This window comes from Amblyomma maculatum, chromosome 5, assembly GCF_055883805.1.
Source record: "Amblyomma maculatum isolate TAMU_Amacu chromosome 5, ASM5588380v1, whole genome shotgun sequence".
Classification (NCBI taxonomy): domain Eukaryota; kingdom Metazoa; phylum Arthropoda; class Arachnida; order Ixodida; family Ixodidae; genus Amblyomma; species Amblyomma maculatum.
In genome coordinates this window covers 129,013,290-129,029,523 of record NC_139348.1, presented here as the reverse complement: position 1 = coordinate 129,029,523, position 16,234 = coordinate 129,013,290, and the positions used below count along the sequence as shown (strand labels likewise).

Sequence of the window (16,234 nt, the reverse complement as noted above, 5' to 3'; positions counted from 1 at the left end):
ATCGTCTTCTTCTTCTGCTTTACTTCTCATTTTGCTTCATTTTATTCTTCTCTTAATTCTTACAATAATAATTGGTTCCCTGGAAGGGAAAGATACTGTATCTGCCACACATTTCTGTGGACACCTGACACACGTGGTAAGGTAACGGAAGGTGAAATTGATAGTGAAAAAAAAAGAAAGAGGAGCCATAGTGGAGGGCTGCGGTGTAATTTCGACCACCAAGGCCTTCAACATCTTTTGCTTCGTCTTCTTTCCTCGCTTCAAGCTAATTCACTTCAAGCTAAAAAAATTTCACTTCCCTCCAACTCCTGGCCAGCTCTCCGCCTATACCACGTGACAGTTGCTAAGCAAGGGTCTTGTGGCAGTGGGCCACGGTTCCACGCAAACGGATTGAAACCCTAGCGCAGTGTAGGTAGGTAAGTAGTTAATAACTATAATAAAATGCCTGCAAACGACGGTTTAATGCATCGCGACGCTGCCCAAGTGTCGACCCCGGGTAATGCTTTACTCTGTATTGCCACATTTCTACCCGTTCGCGGTTGGTCAGGGGGCTTTTGCTTTTAGCGTTCGGTGCAAAATACGCCCACTACTTGCCCGAAATGTTCAATACCGGCTGCAGAGGTGAACGTTCGCCACCTGCTGTGTACTTGTGAAGGCACGAGGGTGTCAAGAACACGGATTCTCCAGGAAGTGGGACTGTCGGCGACGAAGGACGAGGCAAGTCGAAAACACACAACGCCTAAAGCCTTCTCCAGTTTCTGGCAGTAAGCTAGTTACATGACTTCCTATATTATCCCTTATGGCAAGTTAGCGAAATAGAAAAAATAAGCAGGCAGGATTAGCGATATATATTATTCGGGAGGAGGAAGAAGAAACTTACAATGGCATAGAAAGGAGCGTTCGCGTTAGGCCCGCCGATATTCACCAAATCGCCTCATCCTCATCGGTAATCCTCTGTCTGCCACCCCGTAACAATGTAAATGCACGTGAGATGTTTTCCACCTTTTTTGTTTAAAACCAACATCAAATAAACTGTCAAAAATCTAGAATAATGCAACATACTTCTGTTCACAGCGACCAAGTTTTCTGCTAACAAAACGTAATGCATAATAATAATATTAATTGGTTAACAGGAAGGGAAAGGCGCAGTATCTGTCACACTTGTGTTGTGGACACCTGAACCGCGCCGTAAGGGAAGGGAGGAAGGTGGGAGTTAAAGTTGAAAGAGAGAAAGAGGAGCCGTAGTTTAGGGCTACGGAGTAATTTCGACCACCTGGAAATCTTTAACGTGCGCTCACATCGCACAGCACACGGACGCCTCTTCGTTTCGCCTCCATCGAAACGCAGCCGCCGAGGTCGGGTTCGAACCCGGGAATTCCGGACAGTAGTCGGGCGTCTTACCACTGTACCACCCCGGCGGGGCAAAAAAAACGTAATGCATTAAAACGGAATATAGTATGGTAATGCGTATGTAACTAAAAAGCAGCCCACTTAAAGGAACGCGAAATAATGGGATGAGAATTCTCATATAGCGGCTCGTGAGATTTTGTATCAGTGTATGCACTTAATTTATTGCCACTAAAACAAATCTGGTTCCCGTAAATTTTATAACGATGTCATAAATAAGGGGCAGACTGAGTAGTAGGTTTTTTATAATCATCATGGCATTCAAGTTACACGATGGTCCATAAAGAAATGCTACAAAAGGACACATGAGTAAAACCAAGTTCAACAAGGCATTTAGACAGATTTTCATTGTGGTCATGATCTAGGCCATCATATATTCACACAGATAAATTACGTATATGAAGGCAGGCTTAAGAACAAGGGAAAATATATATCGATTAATAATAACGCTATTAGAACTCTTAGATGACAGGGGTGTCAAGAAGGAGAAAATAGAGGTTGATAGTCACTACATCACATGAAAGGTTCATTGTGGTCGCTAGTCCTTAGGCACACAGGCGACCACTATGGATCAGCAACCTTTAGCCCGACAGCATGTCTTAAGAGAGAGTCTTAGGGGAGGAGAGCGCCTCGGTTTTCAACGCTTGTCTTGAGAGACAATCCGGAAAGGCTATAGGCACAGTCCTTTTTAGAGGGTCTTAGGGCCTATCCAGAAGTGGGCGCCCCGTAGGTGTTCTGTAGGGCCCTTATCACAGCCTTCAGAAGCTCGAACTGTTCGAAGGCGATCTTCTGACCGGCGACTGTGATATCTGCCTTCTCTGAGTCTTCGCCAATGTCGTCGAAGACAACACACTTGTCTCCGCCATACGCCTTCAGCATCTCCGTTACCTGCGGATGAGCGGCCGTAGGAATTACTATGCCTACTCGCGCTGCCTTTTACATGGGCAACATATGCATCGATCATGAAGGTAACTACAAGAATAAAACTAAATTTAGGTATGTTTCAAGCTGAGAACAATATAAGACATGTAGTTAAAATAATAATTGCGATCACTAGGCCCTTCGTGGCATGTCGTAATGTTTCGGTAGTATTAGGAAATTTTTTGATGGGTTTTCTGTCGCATTTTAATTGACAAAGATGCACGCACGCACGCACGCACGCGCACGCACACACACACACACACACACACACACACACACACACACACACACACACACACACACACACACACACACACACACACACACACACACACACACACACACACACACACACACACACACACACACACACACACACACACACACACACACACACACACACACACACACACACACACACACACACACACACACAACGCCCATGATAAAACGATCTATAGGATTTTCATGGTATGCAGAAGGGGCTGCGAGGAACCAGAAGTAGAATAAATAAAAAAATGGAAATGCCATCTGAGCAATTCCAGGGTCATACACGAAAAATCCCGGCCTCGGCGGCAGCTTTTCGGTGGAGGCGAAAAGCAAGGCGTCCGTGTGCTGTGCGATGTCAGTGCACGTTAAAGAACCCCAGGTGGTCGAAATTTCCGGAGTCCTCCACTACGGCGTCTCTCATAGCCTGAGTTGCTTTGGGACGTTAAACCCCACAAACCAACCAACCAACCAACACACACACACACACACACACACACACACACACACACACACACACACACACACACACACACACACACACACACACACACACACACACACACACACACACACACACACACACACACACACACACACACACACACACACACACACACACACACACACACACACACACACCACTTATTTCACTTGGAACGGGGACAGAGGACGCGTTTTGACAAACCTGCACGCCAGATTTTTCTCAGAAGAGGGCTTTATCAGGCTCATTGGTTCATCTCGAACGAAGAAACAGCACTAACAGACGGGTCAAGTGGGAAGGAGCGACAGACACATGCGCTGTAGATGCCTTGGAAGCCCTGACAGAAGTGGCAAGACTTGATAGGTCAGTGCGTTCCTAAAGTTGAACTGCCTGCTCTTGCACTTTTAATGATTCTACCGATTCCATTTGCTTCAAGTTGACTTGTACTGCGGCTTGAGCGTTCTCCTTGTACACGTTTTTAGCCACGACCACAAATACACCTTCTTTGTCCGACTGCAGCGCATGCCTCTGTCTCGCATTCCCACTCATCCCGTATGTGAGCGGTTTCTTCGTTCACATTTTTCTAACACTGAAACGGTTGTTTGTAGGTTATGCTTAAATTACCGTCGCTGATATTGTTGCTCATTATCACAAAACAGATGCCTCTTCGTATCCAGTATTGCACCATGGATAGCCTGATAGCTGCGCCATGTGAAGTGCCAGGTAATGTACAATATTTAGAAAAGTGAACGATTCCTGCAACTGTGGCCACTGAACCCCACATACCAGGAGTAGGAAGTGATTTTGTTGTAGTTATGAAAGGATCATTTGCAGCTGTGTTGTAAAAGAAAGCTTTATAAAATACTTTTTTCAAATAAACATATAAATTAGTGTGTTTTTCGCAAACAGAACGGAATACCAGTTCTTCTCAAGCTGCAAATGTTGAGGTTAGCTCAGTTTATTATAGTTAGAGGAGTCCTGCGACGAAGGAATAAATACATGACTGATTTATTGATTCAAAACACTCGTTGTATGATCTCAAAATATAAAAAACTTCGTTAAAGACAATGGTCGCTTTTCCAAGCTTGCACTGTCTAGATAAGCTTAAAATTAAACCTATCGTATTCATGAGGACATAATTTCGCTCCCATATACGAACGCAGAGAATTCCGCCTGGAGTTATTGCAGGAACGGCCACATGCCCCTGAAGGAGTCAAAGTTTTTAATGTTTAGGAAACAAAATCAATTATGAGAAACTCTTAAGCTGCGCGTTTAAGGCGGATAGCGTAGGCGACCAGCCCACATATAAGCACCACTCTAACCAAGCTGTAAGGACGTGCTGCGTTGCCTAGGGGTAACCCGAACGCAATGGTCCTGGGAAGCTGATCGTGATGTCACTCTCCCACATGAAGAGTGCCCCAGGTTGTCGGCTCCTGCTAAATGTAGTGTGAGGCAACCCTACGTCCAGGTAGCTCTCGGCCATGCCAGCTGGCAGTTAAATCCTGCCAACGCTATGCTCGTAATTTTTTTGCTCAAATAATCAACGCCGAAGATTTTTCGGTGAAGAGGGCCTTTAACACATTCACGTTAAACATTTTTGTTGTCTAGGGCTTCTCCTGTGCTGAAGCGTACAGGAGCTAGTAGAGCCACTCTTGCCTAGGAGAATACCATGAATAATCCACAGTAATTTATCGTTAGAGTTTCCGCACTGGTTAGTCTCCTCAGAAGCGTGTGTTTGGCACAATGTATTGTAAACCAATAATCGGAGCAGAAGGGGCAGTAGGGACGTGGTACGGGCCTCGCTGCCATAACTGCCACTGAATTCTATTACTTCGTCGGCTGCAGAAAACACTTTCATCAAATAGCAAAGTCGCATGACATATGCCGTTTGTTACGCGATAGTTTACGGAATTAGTAGTCATTTTACTTGGGTTACAATCCCCTTGCGAGTCATTGCTTTAAGCGTGCTGTTTGATGCTTCCCCATTGCATTTCAGAGTGCAAAGCTAGACACGTAGTAGCACCTTATAAAACAGCGTAGCTCCGTTGTCATAGGCGAAAAAGGTCCGCAGAGTGTTCCTTTCCACGTAGCGCCAGAAGTGCGTTTGCGTGGTGGCGTTGAAGTAGTAGCTGGTCCGCATCTCTTCCACAGGGTACTTCCCGGCACTATTCTTCGTTGTAAACTGCATGTATAGCCAAGAAATAACGCCACTGAAATTCTGCATGGCAGAATATATAACTAGCAGAATTGGATGTAGTGCATATATTGCAAACTTTCTGAAACGAAATTCATCTCCTGCAATAAACCTTTCAATGCAGTCATGTTGTGCCCGAAAATGTCCGTAATCTTGTGCGAAGGACCGCTGCCATGCGTGGCATGATGGCTCCGTTGATTTTTTCTACACTACCATCTTATGTATTCGGACTTATGTTTTAGAGACCGTATCCATTACTCAGGTGCACTGCGGTAGGCTACTTAATATGCATCGGGCATAACTATTTCACTTTTTCTCCTTATTTAAGTTCAAACTCTAAAGGTGTCTGTGTGCTCTTGTAGCGGATACGTTTTGACTAAGATATCATTGTCAATGACATCGAAGCATTTTCAAGTGGATATAAACCGCCGGACAATTTCTTTTGGAAAGTACAGCTGCATTGGTATGGGGGTGGACGTGTAGCGCATTGTATTCTCAAATATGCAAATCGGATAGAGGGTGTCGACTCTTAGAAGCCAGTTCGTGAAATCTATACCCTAGCCGCACCTAAATGCCAATTCAAAGTAAACTGTTCGATTTCCATTGGTTAAACTAAGGCGATTCCTCAGTCATAGCGCAAAGAGCCTGAGCGTGAGGAGATGTAATTTTTGCTTTTGAGTCAAGTCGATTACCTCACTCATAGCCTTGACGTCATTATTGAAAACTATTGTTTTCTATATTGTAAAGCGCCGGAAATTAATGAGTTGTATAATTAACAAAAACTATTCTCTTTTAGTAATGTTTCGAAAAGAGGCCTCGGAAAATTGACAATAGGTATAAATGCCAGGACAATCATTGATGTGCGCGCAAACAGAACTGTTGTCGTTGGTGCGTGTGCGTGTGTGAATGATCGAATGAGCTTCCTAATATCTTATGACTAAGGATGCTGGAGTAAAGGAGAAATAAATTCTGGTTAGCAATGCAGATCGGTTATCGTGAGTGCGGAGCCAAGTGGACATCCGAAATATAACCTCTTATCAAATTTTAGAGTTTTTTAATCGCTCCATTTTTTTAATTGGTGGTATAAATCAACAGTATACGAACAAGACTGTGCCGAGACGAGCGACAAAATCAACGCACCTTATTTCTCTTGTTCTAAGCTCAGTCTTGTTCCTTAACTCAAAAAAGCGCAGAAAAAATGTACCCGGATGCACATTGTCGTTTAACAGCAAGATAACTCTGTATAGCCAAGTGGAAAAAAGGCAGAATGTTTTTACGGCAGCACGACAGTGTCGCGGTGGCCCCGACTGAATCTGTCGAGGTTCGAGCATTTCTGAAGCTATTAAAACTTCTCCAGTCGTCACAAAAGCACTGGGCCTTTAGAAACATGCACGAAGAATCAATTAAGGATCACAAAAAATTTCTAGCACAGTAAAAAAAATTGTTTACAAAAACATTAAAATTCTGTGGATGTTTGAGAACGCGGCCCAGAAATTCGTCTATGTGAAGCGATGACATCAGTTTTTGTTGTATTTTTTCACCAACTGTCCTCTTGACAAGATACCGTATTTGGTGCGCACTCACCCGCATTCTGCTGTACCTCTGGACATTCTCGCTCACACGTATCGGCTGCACAAAGTCGATAGTGTTGACACCACCGTACGCGAAGTTGATGGCCGAACTGACAGAGAAACACAGCGTGTCACGGCCCAGCACCTGCTTCCAATGTGGAAACTCCTTCAAGATGTCCAACTGGGGAGAAATGCAGTGGAAAGACATGTGACGCTTTAGACCATGACGAAGGCAGTGGTGAAAATATCGGGCTCAGGTGGTGGCCTGAGCAACAGAAGTATCCGCAACAGGGAGTTACGCTCCGCGCAGGGTCACCGTAGTGTTATCCTCAATGCTAGTGCAAAGTGCACGCTTACTTTCCTCACTGTATAACAGTGTGTCCGGATAAAATGGATCCTAATTCTATGTGCGGTTGTCTTTTTAAAACAATTTTTTTTTTTCATATTGTGCTTCTCTGCAATGGCATACCCAAGATGTGTCCGTCAGCTGTCTGAGATGCGCCTGCCAGTTGTTTGGCTACCAATAGCTGCTATTTGAGGGAAATGGCATGGGCTCATCGATATCTGATCACAGGATGCTGACATGGTTCCAGGTGCCTGGCCACAGAGTACACCCGCATTCAGCATGCTGGCGCGTTCCTTTATATGATCTTAAAGCAATGTAGCTAATTTGAACTGAAGATATCAGCGCATTTATTTTTGTGCTTTAATACCTCGTCTTCATTCCTTTGTAATTTAAGGTAATAAGTCGCCCTGCCAACTCGTCTCAAGACTGACCATGCCACGCGTCCTCGGTCCTGGCGGTAAGAGGGGATTCGGTGGTGAGGCGTGCAAGAAAGCAACAGCGTTGCCTCCCGCACGCTGCCATAGGATGTTGGGTTCCTCCGTGGTGTTGCTCGTGCTTATCCCGACCATGTCGGCTTCCCTGCGCAATAGGAAAGGGGAAAACCTTCATGATTAGAGTCGGCCAAACGACAGAACCGTGTCCAAAAAACGAAAAGCCTTCTGAATTTATAGAATAAATCTAATATTTTGTAGTATTTTTGTACATCTGTGTTTTCTTTACTTTGTAGCTCCGTAGTACGTGTGTTTATTAAAACGTATAGCGCAAATACGATAACCACACACAGACACGGTGACGACCAATAAAAACAATGCGACACAAGTTGTCTGTGGTTATCTTTTCTGCGCTATACTTTTTACTAAACAGCAATGCACCAACTCCCCTAAAAAGTTTTGGTGTAGTATCTTACTATGGTAACACAAAATACCGCTTTTGCTCGAACAAATTTTTGATCTTACAACACATTTAGTGCCAGAAACTGCTCAGAACTCGTGTTGCGATAACAGAACGTTCTAGGTACTTTTTTTCGTCTGGGATGCTGACAAAAGCACTGCCAAATATCTCCAGTATAAGCAACTGAGCGCGGAGTGGAAAGCCGAGCTTTGGTTTTGGGCTGTTGTAAAGAAGAATGGATTGACTAAGGCGTATGTATAATGAGGGAACAAATAAAAAACAACAAGAATGTGAAGAGTATTGTTCTGGTATAAAGCAGCGACACCGGAAGGGGAAAACGGGCATTTATTAAGAGGATAAAAGTGTTTTAAGTTCAATAAATTTTTTCATGTCTTGCTTACATCAGCTTTCGAACCGTGCAGATACGTTTACTATAATTTGCATTTTATTCATTTGTCTTATAGAAGCCATCGCTTCGTAACTACGAAGTCTACATAGTGAAGAGGTAAGTGTTATTGGAAGCAAGCATGCGTTGAAAAAAATATAGGCTCCACGTCCAATCTGCATCATTCAGAGGCTGCTTTTTCTGTTAATTTTGCGGTTGAGATTTTGTCCAAGCCCAGTTACTCATTGAGTATTTGCACTGCTGCTAAAATTTTAACTTTTTTTATTTCACTGCTTTTATTTTTGACGACGCCGTAGTCACCAGCCCTGAAGATCACCGAGGCAGTAACATAGTTTTATTGACCTTCCCTGTGTGAACAAACTAAAGAAGACCGCTGTGGGGAAGGGAGCTGTAAACCCACTATCGGTGCTTATCGAAGAAGTGAACGCCCATTGTTTTTCAACTCATTGAATTTAAAGCCGAGAAATAACTTCTACAAAAGACGCAGACAAGACACTCAACAATTTCTAGCAATAAAAAAGGAGCTGCTAATGGTAAACTCACTGTACGAAAAGTTTCGTCTAATTTTCAAAGAGTGGCAAATAATTATATCGGAACGTTTCAGTGTAAAATAACGATGTACAAATATTTGCGATAATAGGCCCTTTCAGCATTCACCTCTAACCTCTGCTCTCTTCTCGCAGTGTACTTGCGCGGTTGTTTACAAATACAATGAATACACAAAGAGGCGCGAAAACGCTGCCCGTGCTTTCCAGACTGTGAATGCTTACGCCGATTTATAGAAGGATGGCAAGAATTCCACAGGTATGGGAGGGAATTATTTCTCCGTGACAAATAAATTCTCCTACGTTTTGTGAGCCTAAGTTATACTACGATTCCGGCTGTTAGGTATACTTTTCTTATTTTCCGAACTGTTGTCGCCATGAAGCGTAACAAATAAAATGCGTGCCTTTTGATTATGTCACATAACCACTAGTGTCAATAAAATAAACTATAGACCACTTGGCACAATAAGACGAGCAATGGAAGCCGGGTACTTCAGTGCTGAGCCGGTCCTGGTAATTTGTAACGTCCGCTTTATAACCTCTTACACTTCCAAATCTGCTCATCTAAGGAAGGAAAGGCAAGTAGATGTATACTTTTCACTTGGGAACTTGATGAAAAGCGTGAAATGTGCCGTTTCATAAGCCGTAATTCCCCAAATAGTGCTGTTGCGTATTCAATGATCTCTTATTGTCCATGCGCATTATGCAAGTCTTGAGGTCAGTGACCCGAAAATGATGGTTGAGTTTAATACCCACAACACGTTTCTCCCCATGTCACTGTTGTGGCATTTAACTTTCACTTATAAGCTACGACAAAAAAGGTGATGCCGATGAATTTTATTATTAGACCACTGAATGATAACTAATTTTAAGCCTCTCTCTGTGAGCGTAGTGACAACAATCGCTGGCCAACCACTCAGTCAAGTTGCGTAGTGATAAATAGAAGAAGGCGTTAAATATAAAAAAATCTTGATATACAACGTTAGATAGCAGCCGGAAGTTCGCCTGCGAAGTATACTCCCTAAGGGATGCTTACACTGGTCTACATATTATTTACGATGCTTCATAAGAGTTTGAGATAAAATGCAAGTTTTTCTTCGATCGGCATTCCATAAACTACGTAGTTTTAGGGAGCACATGAAAAAGCAGGTCACTAACAGCTGTTCGCTAACTAACGAAACGAAGAAAGCCAGTAATGTTGCTGAAGCCTTCCAGGACGCTGACATAAAGGGCACAAAATTCAGTTTTGGGCATGTTAGCATATTTTTGGTCTCTAACATGGAAGCTTTGTTTTCACGGCTGACTCGCAACAAGCTAGGCAGAACAGGTTACGTTACTGTTCCAAGACATATCTTGCCGCACCTGAGTAGATTGGCTACCATTATCTCGCTGATGATGTTATTACCACCAGGCCATATTCCCGCCGTGTGCAGAAAGGACCAACTTCGTTCCAGGACAGGACCCCCGTATTCGTTGCCTCGGAACACCTGCGTTATAATGCATATTATGTCGCGGAGAATGAGAGCTGGTACTGCATTGAAACTAGGTGCGTGATTATTGTGTCTCGAATATCAGTGCTACAGCCTTTCAGATAAGCGGAGACTAAATATATTTCTAGTATCTGCAATTTGCCGCTATACCTTCTTCTGTCTACGTTCACGCCTGTACAACTGAATAATAAAAATCATAGAAAAAAAGCATTTTTTCATTATATCATTAGATTCAATCGCACGATGTCCGAAGTTACAAAAGTTTTAGAAATAGTCTGTCTTAAATATGTGAGGGTGTATCATGGCCTGAATACTGAGCGATTGCCTTTCCTTGCTAGCAATTTTGGCGACCGCTAAAATTAGGTCTTAGAGCTTGCTTGCCCATGGGAGCCACCAGCTTGCCCATGGGAGCACAGTGTTCATAAACGAAAGAAGACCCTTTGTCAAGAGAGTCAAAATTCAGCTTTACATGGACAGCGATTATACAGGGCGTTTGAGAAGCTTCCGAAATTTTTTTACAATAAGGATTTAGATGTAAACAAAACTATTTTAGAGAACAAGCTGTGGGCCTCGACGGAGGCATCTTTCCTGTAAATTAACGCATTCAAGTATATAATGCCTTATCAGGAATTCTGTAATTATTTTCGTTAACCCCACTTTGTGGTTAGTGGAAAAGGAAACTTGAAGTGTTTTGAAATAAAATGCCAAATCAAGTTCTGAACCCACGTAAAACTATATCTCTATATTTCTAAAGCCTTGCAACGCGAGGGATTCCAGCCTTTTTTGCGGACGAAGCCAAAACTGACGGCAAGAGACGCGCAGGAAGCCTGTTACAGAAGCGAACTCCGCTGATGACGCTCTAAATGACTGCAGCGCCGAATTCAAATTGCAAAATATGGTCTAACACCTATTGTGCTGTAGTGACTGCCAACTGCATTGTTATTTCTGAGAGCTCAGATATAAGAATAAAAATTTCTAGGGGACAATCAGGGTTCGCTGAAGAGTAGACAAAAAGCGCCTTTAACATCGCGATTATATTTGCGCGCACAAAAACACCCACAGACATGTGTGTGTGTGTGTGTGTGTGTGTGTGTGTGTGTGTGTGTGTGTGTGTGTGTGTGTGTGTGTGTGTGTGTGTGTGTGTGTGTGTGTGTGTGTGTGTGTGTGTGTGTGTGTGTGTGTGTGTGTGTGTGTGTGTGTGTGTGTGTGTGTGTGTGTGTGTGTGTGTGTGTGTGTGTGTGTGTGTGTGTGTGTGTGTGTGTGTGTGTGTGTGTGTGTGTGTGTGTGTGTGTGTGTGTGTGCGTGCGCGCGCGCGCGTGTGTGTGTGTGTGTTCGGCAGGTTTCTAACTGTTTAGAGTTTATAGATCGTTATTTTATATACGAGAGAGATGTCGGTGCGGCATGTGGAGTCGGATTGTACCGCAAGGCGGATATCTTTGTACGTGGCAGACCTCAGAGATGAAACGGTTAATTAACCAGAATAAGCAAAGTTTGCTTTTGACTTTAAGGTCCAACATTATATTAAGAATCAAAGTAGTTTTGTCCAATTATAAATTTTCATTCTGGCAATTTATTTCGAAATGGTTACCGCGAAACATGCGTATTTTTTTGTTTTTAAAGTTGTCTCCTCACAAAACACATTTTTTTTAAATCGGGTTGCTGACGTAGTATCGTCGCGGAACTCATGTCAGCTGATTTCACGGCATCATATCGACAAAAGGCTGCCGTGTTTGCTGTACGTAAAGCGCAAGCAAAGTGATTTAAAAATATGCAATCCGGGAATCCACTTTTCGAACTTAAATTCGTATACTTGACGTTACACTTTTCAACTGCATTGGCGACAAAAAAAAAGATAAAAATGGGACCCTAGTTTTGTGATCAAGGCTGTCACTTTTCTTCACTTAACGTTGTCCGTTTGTCAAAACTTCGAAACCTGATTAGTTATTTTAGTTATAGAACAAGTCACGAAACTCTATCACGTACATAAGGTCCGCCTAGCTGTACGATTCACCCGCTTAGGCTGCACCGGCGTACATCTCGTGGGGTTTGAAGCAACGTTTGTAAACAGTTAAGAAAAAGATGTGTGATAGGTTCAAGGTGCTTTTTCTACCTGGTTCAAGGATTTGAAAGAAAAAAGAACGTGTGGGGTTCTTATGCCCCTCTTAGCCTTGTAAATAACGCTCGCTTTTTCCTCTCCTCCTTGGTACGCGAGGAGGTACATCAACTGTGCATGTGCAAAGTTTATCGGGGCGCGTGACTATGCTCGAGGTGGCAGCGGATATAGATAAAGGAGATTAATAGAAAATCCGGGGCGATAGCGGAGGGGGTCCGGAAGGGGTGCAGTCACGCTGTCGGCTAGCGATGCAAGACGTCCTGATGTACAGTCATGAACAAAATTGGTATATAACCCGCAGATGATGGCGGGTTATATACCAATTTGATGAAACTTTAAGTTTCATTAATCAAAAAGAGTTTGATGAAACTTCAATACAATGCCAACTAAATACAACTCTTTGGGATCCAAACAATAGTGGAGACACCGCATTTTAAGGACATGCGTGTGTATCCATAAATTAGATGGCGTTTACATGCAGTTCTCTCCAGCTTCGCCAACGGCTGTGTTGCATACCACTTTCGTTCACGACTTGTAATGGACTGCGAAGCCTTACCAGGAAGAAGACGGTAGTGTGCCTCCTTGTTGGGTTTTCTTGTGTGAATTGCGGCCCAGCGGAAGATAATCTATTTTGTACCGCTCGGAGTCCTTTTTCTGTGTCGCATCGCAGTATCCGTACCCCGCTACATATTGTCTTCCAGCTCACAGGCACTCACGTCATTTCCTTCGTGATTAACGCATTGCCCTGTAGCGAGCCTCCACCGCGTATCTGCATCTCAGCGGTGCTTTATGTTGTATCGTTCGAAACAGCTTTGTTGTTGATCTAGAATAAGCGGTGTTTACTCGTCGGGCGAGAACCTGTCTCGCGGACCCCTTGTCTAGAACACGGAGCCTTCAACGGTGACTGTCTTCAGACCATTTTAGTCCTTGGGCTATGTTGAAGGACACGGCGAAGTCCAAGCAAGGCGAAAAAGGCTCTGTTAGCGCTGCCCAGTCGGAAAAAAATACAGAACATTTTCTGATGTTACGACAGAATTTCTGTGCGGTATTTGACGGGAAACCTGTTGTGACAAAATAACATTCTGTAGTAACATCAGAAATTTATGTGGTTATAAATGAAAAGTGCTACAGAACTGCAGACAACAAAAATACTACACAAAAACATCGGAACTACACAAAAGTACTACAGACTACAGAACAATCTGATGGTTACGACAGAACTAGAGGACATTTTGACGTATGTTTGACACAGTTCAGTAGTTTTTTTCGACTGGGTGTAAAAAAACATACAGTTAATCATATTTTGATATTTAGGGTTACGGTCTATTTGCGTAATTGGACCCTGCTGTAGTGTTTTAGGGCGCTCGACTACTGTACCCAACAATGCGGCAGCGAATCCCAGCCGCGGCGGCAGGGATTCGATGGAAGGGAAAGGGAAAGCGCTCGTGTGCTGTTTGTCATCAGTGCACGTTAAAGAACCCCATATGGCTTCTCCAGCTCTCCGCTGCGGCGTGTCGTTCAAATAGTATAACGGAAACAATGCTGAAATACTGCAACGCACGTTACGCGGTGCACACATGTGGAGCTGACAGGCGATGTCTCGCAAAAATACAGCGCAGCGGGTTGGTCCGGCTGGACCGCTCCACCAAAGCACACTTTGAGACCGGATTTTGCAATCGCAACGACTATGCGCATTGTATAACGACGCTGTGGTTACCAGCAAGGCCGCGGTCAATGCAAAAATTAACATCCAACCGCCGCGTACCTGTCTGCCACTCAGGTGTCGCTACCAGAGTTGAGAAATCTCTGGGTAGAGCGATATTCTTCATACGCGCTGGTCAATGCTCCCTATCTGATATGGCTACAGCGTCCCAATTAACGCTGTTATGCGCTTGCAGTATGGCCTCATAGCGCGCATATGCGATGAACGGTCGCTGACGTTGTGTTTCTGTGTGAACCAGCCTATGAGGGTGACATTTCTGAGCGTTGTAGCGCGCGCTTATATTTTATAAATAATATTTTTCTGTGTTACTACTATTTGGAACATCATCTCTAATTACGTAAATTTAACATACGCCGATATTGAAATTTAAAAAAGTTCAATTAATATGCTTGGTTGATTCCTAAACTATCAAACATTCTGTCTTTTGCCTGGCCTCCGCAGTCGTCCCCAATATAGCAACAGGGCCGACTTTATTGAAACGTCAGTTACATTTTTTTTTTAATTTTGATTGCAAAAAGTGCGGGAGAGACGCACGAGGAAACGATCATGGGGCCCATGTTATTCTGATAGGGCGACATCTGTCCTGCCTTTGGTAAACTGTAAATATCTTGTAAAGCATAGAGAGAAAACGCGGCAAAAAAAAAGAGGCTTCCCGAAGAAGTACATCGCTTTTCATACAGGTTCTAAACCTCTTAAAATCATCCTCGATGTTTCAATTGATTTCCTTTAGGCACCCGTCGCAAATGGAAATATTCGCCCCTGCCCAAAAAATAATACCCTCCCCCTGCATTTTTATTTACGTTGGCTATTCCGACTTAGAGGTGTCCTTAGACGCGGGAAAACATGCAACTTTGGATTTAAAAAGAAAAAAATGTCCACCTTTCGTCCTCTCATTGTGCAGATATCCCGGATAACAATGTTTTCAAGCAAACGCGCTTACCATTAATGTAGGACCCACTTCTCCCAAAGCCTTCTTGGTGCTTAGCGGTCCCTTCTCTGGAGCAAGTCGCCAATGCTCTGATCCTGCATCGCTCTACCATTGCCTACTGCCCACATGCGCTCCTTACAATCCCATATCTGTGTTTCTCTCTCTGCCCCGCCGGGGTGATGCAGTGGTAAGACGACCGACTACTGTCCGGAGTTCCCGGGTTCGAACTCGACTGCGGCAGCTGCGTTTCGATGGAGGCGAAACGAAGAGGCGTCCGTGTGCTGTGCGATGTCAGCGCACGTTAAAGATCCCCAGGTGGTCGAAATTGCTCAGTAGCCCTCCACTACGGCTCCCCTTTCTCTCTTTCTACTTTCACTCCTACCTTCCTCCCTTCCCTTACGGCGCGGTTCAGGTGTCCACAGAACAAGTGGGACAGATGCGCCTTTTTCTTGCTGTGAAACTATTATTATTATTATTGTTATTATTATTATTATTATTATTATTATTATTATTATTATTATTATTATTATTATTATTATTATTATTATTATTATTATTATTATTATTATTATTATTATTATTATTATTATCTTTCTCGCTTCCTTACTTCCTTTTTTAACGGATAGTGTTAAAACTACTGTTCACCGAAAATCGGATGTCGGCGTTGGCGTTGTGAGCGAAACATTCCGTGCATGGCGCTGACAAGTGCTAGCTGGAATCTGACATAGCCGAGCACGAACTAGACGTATACGGTTGCCTACCGTTACGATTGGCAGGAACAGCCAACTAGGGTCTCTCCCCTCATACGGAAGGGTGATATACCAAAGCCAGCATGGTAGAACTTTTGCATTCACGCTGTCTCTAGGCCACCCAGGCCAAGCAGGCAAAAACGGGGCTTTATAAAACTTTTTTATTCAACAAGCAACGCAAAATATGCTACAAATTATA

General features: G+C 43.6%; 1 protein-coding gene across 1 annotated transcript; it reads right to left on the bottom strand.

The window, feature by feature from the left end:
- Positions 1-2,112: 2,112 nt before the first annotated feature.
- On the bottom strand, positions 2,113-10,513 carry LOC146189525 (uncharacterized). Its single transcript, XM_084603281.1, has 5 exons — positions 10,395-10,513; positions 7,622-7,769; positions 6,858-7,025; positions 5,103-5,261; positions 2,113-2,295 (listed from the first exon to the last, which is right to left on the bottom strand). The coding sequence occupies exons 1-5, from the start codon at positions 10,412-10,414 to the stop codon at positions 2,113-2,115; spliced, it is 678 nt and encodes a 225-aa protein (XP_084459407.1). The 5' UTR covers positions 10,415-10,513.
- Positions 10,514-16,234: the final 5,721 nt, after the last annotated feature.

Bases quoted from the DNA above. Each gene is read 5' to 3' on its own strand.
- LOC146189525 (XM_084603281.1), bottom strand. From the start codon at position 10,414: ATGGTAGCCAATCTACTCAG. The intron at 7,770-10,394 runs GTGCGGCAAGAT...CCTATTGCGCAG, and splicing joins ATGGTAGCCAATCTACTCAG to GGAAGCCGACATGGTCGGGA. The intron at 5,262-6,857 runs GTGAGTGCGCAC...CTATACATGCAG, and splicing joins AGAGGTACAGCAGAATGCGG to TTTACAACGAAGAATAGTGC.